General features: G+C 41.0%; 2 protein-coding genes across 2 annotated transcripts in view; one reads left to right on the top strand and one right to left on the bottom strand.

Moving 5' to 3' along the window:
* Nucleotides 1-1,482: 1,482 nt before the first annotated feature.
* LOC106807579 (polymerase delta-interacting protein 2-like) lies at nt 1,483-8,048 on the bottom strand. Its single transcript, XM_014809957.1, has 11 exons — nt 7,934-8,048; nt 7,009-7,075; nt 6,659-6,750; nt 6,418-6,514; nt 6,115-6,184; nt 5,550-5,660; nt 5,052-5,188; nt 4,388-4,414; nt 3,831-3,956; nt 3,048-3,127; nt 1,483-2,011 (listed from the first exon to the last, which is right to left on the bottom strand). Exons 1-11 carry the CDS (start codon nt 8,026-8,028, stop codon nt 1,897-1,899), a joined length of 1,017 nt encoding a protein of 338 aa, XP_014665443.1. The 5' UTR covers nt 8,029-8,048; the 3' UTR covers nt 1,483-1,896.
* A 102-nt stretch (nt 8,049-8,150) lies between these two features.
* The window catches only part of LOC106807566 (serine/threonine/tyrosine-interacting-like protein 1), a 6,709-nt gene continuing 4,527 nt past the window's right edge, over nt 8,151-10,332 (top strand). The window contains exons 1-3 of the mRNA XM_014809937.1: nt 8,151-8,262; nt 8,491-8,552; nt 8,746-8,845. Of these exons, the coding sequence (XP_014665423.1) occupies nt 8,151-8,262; nt 8,491-8,552; nt 8,746-8,845 (274 nt within the window). The remainder of the gene's footprint in view (nt 8,263-8,490; nt 8,553-8,745; nt 8,846-10,332) is intronic.

Raw genomic sequence — 10,332 nt, 5'->3', positions numbered from 1 at the left:
ATATATAGATATTATATACAAACACAATGACATTAGGGATATAAGGGACATTAGGAATTAAAATAATTAAATGAAAAAAAATAAACGTAAAATTATATCATAGATATATAGAATACAGTTATGTATTCTATATCTACGATTATATCAAGGTGTTGTGTATATCTATGATTATATATACTCCACTGAGATTTGAACCTGTCATCTATCTTCTTTCCTCTACCCCTAGCATTATATCCACGGCGCTATGCAATATCCTATCGCGCAGTTGATTTTTGTTGATTTCTTTAGAGGATATAGCTTCGTGACCATCATAGCTAGGGCTCAGAGAGACATTGAGGTCACAGGTTCGAATCCTGCTAAGGGAAAATTGTTTTTATTTATTATTTTTTAATAATAATATAATAATCGTAATTCCCCAGAGTAGAATTAGAACCATACCTCTACTCTAGGATAGGGATAGTACATTAGTTGTTATAACCAATGAAAAATCACAGTTAGATAAATGTAAAGCATAACTAATGAGGTAGATTTTATTGAGTTAGTAGATTATATGATTCAGTAAATGTCAAATCTTGTGTTTTCATCAAGTCGTACTCGACGTTATATTGCTAAAATACTATCAATCCAAAACTATACAACGATTTAAAGGTAGTGGATACTGATTCATACTTTACCAAAGTTTATAAATCTCAAAAATACTAGATCTGATATAGGATAATTGATTTTCAATTTAAAGAAGAACGAAAATAATTTGCTGTAATCTAACAATTAAATTAGTATCTATAGTATCTCAAAACTAATGACGAACTGTTTCATCTGTAAAATGCAGAAATATAACTTAAATGCTTTAATCCAACATATCTTAAACGTGTTTTACGTACCCCATCATCAATAGCTGAACTATGTATGATTCACACATCACACACCCTATTACAAAAACCAAGCATCTCCACTTCAGATAATAAGTAATTGTAAATAAACAATTTTGTATCGATTACAGTAAGACTTTGTCACACAAAAGTTGAAACGACCATAAGACTACCCAGGGCCGTAGGCTGAGCAAATGCTTAAGGGGGGGAGGGAGGGAGGAGCGACGGATCCAGGATTTCGAGGGGGTGAGTAATAGGTGGGGGGTCTGGGGGTCCTCCCCCAAAAAATTTTGAAAATGTAGATCGCAGGAGGTGGTATTTGACTCTTGAGGCACTTTTGAGTACATGTACGGCCTTCATTCAGACTACAACAATTCTCTTTTAGTAGAACAATTTTTTTTAATTTTGCTCCAAAATCTAGGGGGGTAGTTGCACCCCTTGCCCCCCGCAGGCTACGGCCCTGCTACCCCTACTAACGTAGCCACATGTAGCCTTTATCGTTCATTAACATGTTATTAAGGCTTATTAATAATAACTGTACTAATCATAATTAGCGTCTACATCTTTATGCAAGGTTATGAAAACGATAGCAAATGGCTCATCTACAGCAGGATCAATGCCACAATTTACATATTTTTATTCCATAAATACACACACAAACAGATTGCAACAACCATGATCTGTTCTTAATCTATTTGATGTGTTAAACACAGCAGCCATTAGCAGCCGAGACCTGCAATCCTTTGTGAGATAGCACATGAAACATGAGCGCAAGACATGCTCGACAATGTTCATAGCCCCGACATTTAACAGCAACATAACTTTGCAGCTAAGTCTACGTGAAATCAGCACATAACAGTGATAAGGTTAAAATATAGTCAGTTTCATATTGCTCGTGAATTCAAGAAATTCTTTGCGCGCAGGTTACAATAATTATGCATAAAACATTCCCAGCTTGTGCTGCAGCACCGAGAAAACCTCTTACAGGTAGTATCATAAACTCTCTTACAAGTAACAGATGGTACTCTCAGGTAAAGTTTGTAGGTGTTGACGAGGAACTATCTTCTTTGCTTTCTAGTGAGAAAGGAGGGATCTTACAGTCAAAGGAATAACCATCCTGTCTCTCCATACGGAAAGTTCCCCTACAATAAAAGAAGCACAGATATATGACAATCTTAGTTATATCATTAGCAATGCCACGGTTTGGTTAGTATTGGTTTTTCGAATCAAACACTGAATACTATGGCCAAAATGTGACTGCAGATGGCATCAAAATTGTCCTGTGCTGTATCCATACGTGCAATAGAACAGTTCTCACTCAGAAAGTTCTATGCACAGAATTCACATGCACTAGGTTTAGAGGACAACTCCATCCAAACCAAAGGCGTCAGAAGCAATAAAATAGTGCCGCGGCTTTGGCTTATAGGGCGAGCCCCGGGGAGGCGAAGCCATCCTAGGGGGGTCTGGGGGCATGCCATCCCCCGTGAAAATTTTTTAATCTACATGGCAAATGGTGGGCTCTGGTGCATTCTGAGCATTGTGATTTAGCGTGACCCCGGGCAAAGCATGCTCCCTCAATATAACGCAACGGCATGCTGCCTGCATAGAATCAGGAGTAGACGGGGAGCAGAGGAATGTGTGCCAGAGTTCTGGATCATAAAATTTTATAGCTACAGGTGACCTGCAGGGGGCGTGTACAGGATTTGGACCGCGGGGGGGGGGGGGGGGGCTAACCGCCTAAGACTATACTTGCCGAGCACGCGAAGGGGGGAGTCTTGGGCAAGGAAATTTTGAAATTAGACCCCCTCAGATGAGTTTCTGCCCGCGCTGAGCAGGGGGGTCCTGGACCCTGGCGCCCCCCCCCCGTACACGCCGCTTGACCTGACTCATCTGACCCTGTGTTCGTCCGCTTATTAGGGGCCTAGATACACGTATACTACATGATGGTATTGTGCCGGGCCAAAAGGCCGGTATAAATTATTGAAAGGTTTTGGTTACGGAAAATTTATGGCCTGAAAAAAATTCCGCGACAGTTCCGACGCCCTTCATCCAAACTAGTTTCACGTTCTGCTTACTATTTTAACAGCGATACCACAGCATTAAGTATTGAGGCCATTTTAAACGTGCCAACGGAGTGATATTTACTTCAAAAGCTGACTGTGAAACTGGTTAACTCACCACATGTGACCACTTGGCGCTTGTAATGATACGTGACTGCTATACTGGAAGGCCGACTGCTGTTTTGTCAGTAGTGGTTCCTGTAATGCAACGACATACATCGAACACTCGTGCGAGGACTCCTCATGCGATACACATTCACTGACATCGTTCTGGCTCTGTTCTCTCACTCACCAAACTACTGTACACACGTGTATTTCCAGCGATAGCTGCAGTAGTAGGTGGTAGCAGCGGAAAACCTCAAGGCAGAGTTCAGAAATATTTCAAGACTACATCGTCTGATCAGTTCGTATTCCAAAGTGCTGCACACGTGCAATAATTATCATCAACTAACTACATCCCCGACTCCAGATTATGGAAAGATGTGCCATTGTTCATTTTCGAAATTAACGAAATGCTACATACGAAATGCGACCTGCGGTGACCTGACAAACTAATGATGGATTCTTTCACTCGAGGTCCGACTTCTGAACAATAGCCCCTCAATTAAGATTTTCGAACTAATTATCTTCATTATCGCGTGTAGATGTCGGAACACCAGCAGCTGACTGCACAGGTTGCAGCGGTGGTGATGTCATCGGGGAAAAAAATATAATTTATTTTTCGGGGGCTACTTTTCAAGCTCGCGTGCATGAAAATAGCATTCTAAAATTTGGTTTGCATTGAACTCTATGCAAATTTACGGGGGCTATTTTTCGGCATTTCCGGAGCTATTTTTGGCATTTCGGGGGCTAAATCGCCCCGAGCCCCCGTGTATTTTTTTCACTGGATGTCATCATGTACCTGTCCGATGACCCCGCGACCTCGCACCGTCTCCAGCGTGCCAGATAGGCTGAATATGCGCCAGTGCCGCTCTCTCAGCTGTACGACTTCATCGCCCAGATTCTCCAGTCGGATGCAATATCGCCACTAGAATAAAGCCACGCACGAGCGAAATAATAAACGACTGGCCAATCATCAAACCTTAGCTATAGGGACTGATCACCTCATGAATAATTAGTAGGCGAACTAAATCAACTAACGAATGAATAACGAGTTATTGAGCAATTGGTTAACAAGTCGAACCATGAGACAAGTTTTAACGTGAATAGGACAACAAGGATGCAGATTTCTTTGTGATGTCATATGAAGTAGAGTAAGTAGGTACTGTAGTGTATAACCCATCCATATATTTAGTGTTCCAATTGATACTAATTACAGTCGGTAGATGGAGTTGGTGTAGGAGATGAGCTATTGCAATCGAGGCTCTTATTATGGCGGGTAAATAAACAGCATAAAGACAAAGCAGTGTTATTGGTTTAATCTGGAAATATAACACAGTAAACGTTACAGGTACTTACCCAGTACACATGAGTATTCTGAGCTTCCTGTAACACAAGGACAAGCGTGATAACATGAGAATACATGCCGGCACGCATAATTCAGTCATTTATTAAGCGTTAAAGGGTAAATTTCCCAATGAGACTGCATTGGGCTAGATTTAATATAATTATTTATAGTCAGTACCATTATTTCACATTATTCATGTCCACTGCTCACGCCAAGTGGTAAAAAGCCCCCGGCCAAACAAAAAAGATTTTGGTACGAATGCTCAAGCACTGTCAAGGGTAGAAATGAACATATTTCCAATTTTTCGGGACAAGTAGATAGGCTACCACAAAAATGAAATTGCACTTTTGCTGTGGAAGATTTTGGAGAAAAACATTTTTTTCAAAACAGCCAATCCCTCAGTGTTTTTTGTTGATATGTTAACTAGCCTTGATAAATACATGCTCTAGTGTGAGACAGTACATAAACTTGTGGCTAGAAATAGCAGTCATGCACCTGGTGAATTATTTTACCTAGAAAATCTTAAAACCTGTGTCGGAAAAGTAAATTTTGACGACCAACTTTCTAACAAAAAAGTAGAATTTTTTTCTCAATTTCGACCCTAATTTTTTACCCTGCACGCTGAATTCGTTGAAGTACAAAGGTATACTGGCTGCTGCTAACATCGCAACTCACTCGGGAACCCATGTAGAATGGGATGACAGTGACTCGGATATTCTCGGTCGTCTCCTTGTGGACGTCGGACAGCTCTAGCCACGGATGATTCTTATCTTGCCACGCTCGTAGTGTGTCACGCATCGTGAACTGCGTCTCTGCAGGTAAACAAGCACGAGCCGATTACGCAGAACGTGGGTGGAAACGTGCGCAGAGCGAATATTTGCATGGGGGAGGGGGAGGCGTGTGGGGTGGGGGAGGCGTGAGAGAGAGACGGTTGTGGGGGTGGGGGAGGAGTGAGAGACGGTTGTGGGGATGGGGGAGGCGTGAGAGATGGCTGTGGGGGTGGGGGAGGCATGAGAGATGGCTGTGGGGATGGGGGAGGCGTGAGAAATGGCTGTGGGGGTAAGGAAAGTGTGAGAGATGGCTGAATACCCAGGGTGGAAGGCATGTGTGAACATGTGCATTACATAGTGTTTCTTCATCTCTGTACTGCCCGAATCACCACCAAATACTAACCACTGCCCTCCTCTGTGGGTACGAGAAATCGATCAAACAGTTCGTGGACAAGAGGCTTTTTCTCTGTCGTGTGATAAGGCAAAATGTCATCGTGGCTTACATAATCTAACCCTGTAACAGAGAAAAAGTCAGCAGATTTAGACTGGAAGTAAACACTTTGAAACTATTTTCCAGTATAAGTTCCAGGCATAATACCAGTCTATCTAGAGCATCTATACCTTTTTGACACATTTATATTATACATACGTTTCACAACATCTTTAAAAGGTATATTGTTGTTAGGTGATCAACCCAGCATTTTGGAAAGAAGTGGGGTTGTAAACAATAATTTTTGATTAATTTGCTACACAAATATTTCAATCTTTATAAGCATAATACTGTCAGGAGTCTGTCAATGCTCCTGATACTGTATATTATAAGTTCAACAACTTACCAGTTCACATTAGTAGTAAGAATAGTAAGAATTACATTTTAGCCACAATTATTTTGACATATTTGCAGTGTTCAATAGCAATCATCCTGGCTGCTAAGATGAGTAGTGGACAGGTATGCTGAAATCTCTCACCTGGTATGGCATACAAAGACCTGCTGTTGTCTTGGTTACCTAGAAACGTCACAGCCTCTGTTTGTGCTCGCTGAAGTACAACAAGGGAAAGAACCATTTAATGCTGTTGTATCAACATTAACAACACTGGCAACTAAATTTCTTTTAGAAACGATTTTGCGTGAACAGTACAAATGTACATTTCATATATATATGCCCATCTCTCTCTCTCTCTCTCTCTCTCTCTCTCTCTCTCTCTCTCTCTCTCTCTCTCTCTCTCTCTCTCTCTCTCTCTCTCTAACAGGTTATACCACTCATGCTCACAATATATGGACTGTCCCGGCTGTCGATCAATACTTGGTAGTAGGAGTGTGTCTTGCTTTTAACTTCCTGTCCGGCATATGAACCACTAGTGGGGGGCCTTAAACAAGGTAACAAATATTTAGAAGCATATATTTAAGGATCCACACTCTTAATTTATTCATAAAGCATGTAGAGTTTATGAAGCTGCTGTTATAAATGAGAAGTTATTTTACATACATGCTACATCACGCAGGGGCCTCACCTTTCCTGACTCTGTGCATCTCTGTCATACACCCGTGCCTCCCATGGGAAGAGAATTACTCCTCTGTACCCAAACACTTTGTGAAGAAACAGCTACAGAATAAGACAAAAATTTGTGTGAGGAATCGTCCATGTAATGATGTCATTTTGTTATATATGATCAATGATGTAATTTTTTTATATATGAAAATTGTATACTTGTAAAATAAATATAACAAAGGACATTATGATAGCTAACTAAAAAACTGAAATAATATGCCACAAAAATTATGTCTCGTGAAAATCCGGAAACACAGCTTAGAGGGTTAATTCATTACCAGATAATGATGTACTATGTGTTCATCTACTTACCTCTCCAGTAACATATTTAGCTGCTTCTGGTTTCGGCAATACAAGTTTCCCTACTTCTGTTAACCTGCTATAAATTGAAAGTTATAGATTTAGTAATCAATATATAACTAAGGCTAGAGAAAATTGTTGCTTCTATCAAGTAATGAACTAGCTCTAGTACTATAGCGCGCGGATAGCTGCCTAGAACATTTCCTGCAGGATTTCACGAGATATCTCTGGCGGGAGTAGGTATGAACAAAGGCCAGCGTTATAATTCGAACAAGTGAACATATTTATGTACACATGGATACCAAGATGGAAGCTGTTGGATGTGTATTTGCGCTGTGAAGGTGTGAAATGAAGCGAGCGTTGAGCGAATTTTGTGATCACACTTTCCTACCTGCTCTCTTATTCATGTTGTTTGTGCACAGTGCGGGCGTGCGGTGTACTTGCGTGTTGCAGATGAGCATTTGACTGGCATTTACAGGTGATTATACTTATAGGCGAAATAGAGTAGAGAAACATTAAGACTTTGGTACATTTCGTGTTTATTTACCCTTAATTTGTTTTATTGAGACATTCCAAGTGCCTGTGCCTGTGGCTCGTAGGGTTTATGTCCCCCTGACCTCTGTTTGACCTGGCTCGTTTAGCTATTTCTGACTAACCGTAACCTTATATATATTAGTCAGAAATAGCTAAACGAGCCAGGTCAAACAGAGGTCAGGGGGACATAGACCTTATCTGCACTACCCGTACTACTACTAGTACTACTACTAGGTACTACCCGTACTACTACTAGTACTAGCTTGGCCGCTTGGCGGTGACCCTAGACTAGAGTCTAGACTCTGCAGGATTACGACACACCTTTAGCTTTGGTTCCCACAAGCGGTGCTGACAATATCATTGGCATCAACGATACCAGTGCCATTTATGGATTATAACCTACCTTGTTCCAAGTCTCCGAGAATTTTGCCCTTGTTTAGAAACTGTTTTTAGTAATATTCTACACTGATGCGTAACTCGGGTACACGCAGCAGCCATTTTGGCCTCCCATTACTGCCACCTGTTGGCTAAAATATATAGCATCGATTTTACAATATCGCGGGTTTTAGCCGTTTCTGAGGAGACTGTTGCCAATAGTGATTAGCATTAGCTTAGTCATCATGAAATTACAATCGGAAGTGACTTTAGTAGAACTAACCGATTTATTCAACTATATTAACCAAGAAGGGCGGTTTGTATACTTGAGTAACCCGAATTATCTTCTATTACTGGGTATGTTTATAATGAATTCTAACACCATACTTGTAGTAACAAATAAGTTAAAAATTTACACATAATTCTAAAGCCTAAACCAAAACGTAGTCACGAGCTGTACAAAAAATACAAACGTTTTCTTATATATTGAAAACTTAAATAGCTATTGGTTACCAATAATGTGTTGCAATAATATTGACATATGGCTGCATAACAAGCATTAGTTAACAATCGAATTTTATTTAGATGCCCGAGATAAGATTGCATATGCGGAGGATCACATAATAACCGCGCGGAATGTGCTCCAGGTTAGTAACGAAATCTTTGGTTTGCTGCATCGTGTGTTTATTGAGTTTGATGGCCATGGCAAAAACTTTCGGAAGCCATAAAAAATAATGCAAAGCACGTTGCATGTAAACGAGCGCGTGTACGTATGCATCGCTATGCGCGTGTAGTTCTCATTGATTGCGCTAATCGATGCGCACCTTCGATTAATTGCAGACGGACTCGGTGGAGTTTGTACCACCGTGTGACACGCAGTTGGAATGCCAGATGTGCGTTGTAGTTTACGACGGAAATACCAGCGATCTGAACTCGGATGGTAATTAAGACATGCTACGGTTTCGTCCTCTAAACCCTTTTGTGTTTCTGTTATCCTTTACTGAACATATTCTCTTCTTAGTTCTATATCCTCTCCGGGCAAGGGTATATAAATTGACACAATTTATGCGCCAATAAGAATCTGCATGCAGTGTTGCTCTAACGACTTCTTCATCTCCGTCTGGGTTATATAGTGCGTTGGACATCGAATAGGTTGCATGATGTTATGTCTCATTAGGGAAACAGCAGATCGGCAGCTGGCTAGTGGCTGATAAATTAGCCCGTATATGGCGAAAGCATCATCTGTAGATGTGGGTGCATGCTGGCTGTATTGCGGCTGCACGGTTACGAATTCTTATAAATTGCCGAAATGCCGGGGCATGAGCCGAAAGCAATGATCACGCTCAGATAATCGAGTGCATACGAACAGGCTTCATCAATCAATCTTAACCTGGCCATTATAAATATTATGGAAAGTTATAAGTTTAGCATGGAGAAAGCGGACACGAAGAGGAGGCTAATCAAGTGGAGCAAAAAAAACTGCCGCGGACACGCATCGAATGTTAATAAGTAATTAAGTATCATGCAGGGCTGTACAGTCAAATCGGAAGTTCAGTTCGGGGTGATACTCCATTAGGAGTGTTCCCAACTTTAATGTCATTAATGGTCATAATAACATATATATTGTTTATAGTTAAAATCATATTAGTTTGTGGTTTAATGTCATTTAGGTTAGGGTTAGGGTTAGGGTTAGGATTATCAATAATTAATCATTAATCATTAATGATATCAAAGTTGGGAACACTCCTAATGGAGCGTTAGCCGAAGTTCGGCGGCAAGCACGCTTGCGCACGCACTCATGTTGCGCTTATAGCCAAAAGCGTATACAATTGTATACGATCTTAGTCAAGAGTAGATATTATAATAGTTATTATCTACTCTTGTCTTAGTTTCTAGTAAAAATAAATTCATTCCCGGTCGCTTGTATGAACGCGTGAATCATAGGCGTGCTGGCAGCCCACATGCACACAGGCTGAGCTATGGGGTGTAGCGCGCGTGCCAACGTCTCTAGCCCATGTTTAGAAAACAAGCCTGACTTACGATTTGACCTTGGAGTGCACTCGTGTTACGCTGACGCGGTACAGAACACCGGAGAACCGCTATAGTCTCTCCGTCTTACAGCCTCGACACGTTGTGCTACAGTAGGGCGAAGGCTAGACCAATAGATTGCACTCTAGAAATCTTCTCAATCTGACTCTATTCTAGAATAGCGCTTCCTAGAATAGCTTCAGATTATAAAAAAAATCCTATGTAACAATTTAATTGTCTATGCGAAGAGGTCTGTTCTGTATTTCCGATATCAAGTCCCATATATAAGCGAGCAGCGTGGCGCAAGTTAGAGGCTATTAGCCGCACTAATGCTGAGAGGGACTATATGTCACCCAGGGTACTATCGGAGGGTACCCTGAGTACGGTTCGATATATCGG

The sequence above is a fragment of the Priapulus caudatus genome, unplaced genomic scaffold (assembly GCF_000485595.1).
Source record: "Priapulus caudatus unplaced genomic scaffold, Priapulus_caudatus-5.0.1 Scaffold223, whole genome shotgun sequence".
Taxonomy (NCBI): domain Eukaryota; kingdom Metazoa; phylum Priapulida; class Priapulimorpha; order Priapulimorphida; family Priapulidae; genus Priapulus; species Priapulus caudatus.
Note: the sequence above shows the minus strand (reverse complement) of the source record. Positions and strands in the feature narration are given on the sequence as shown.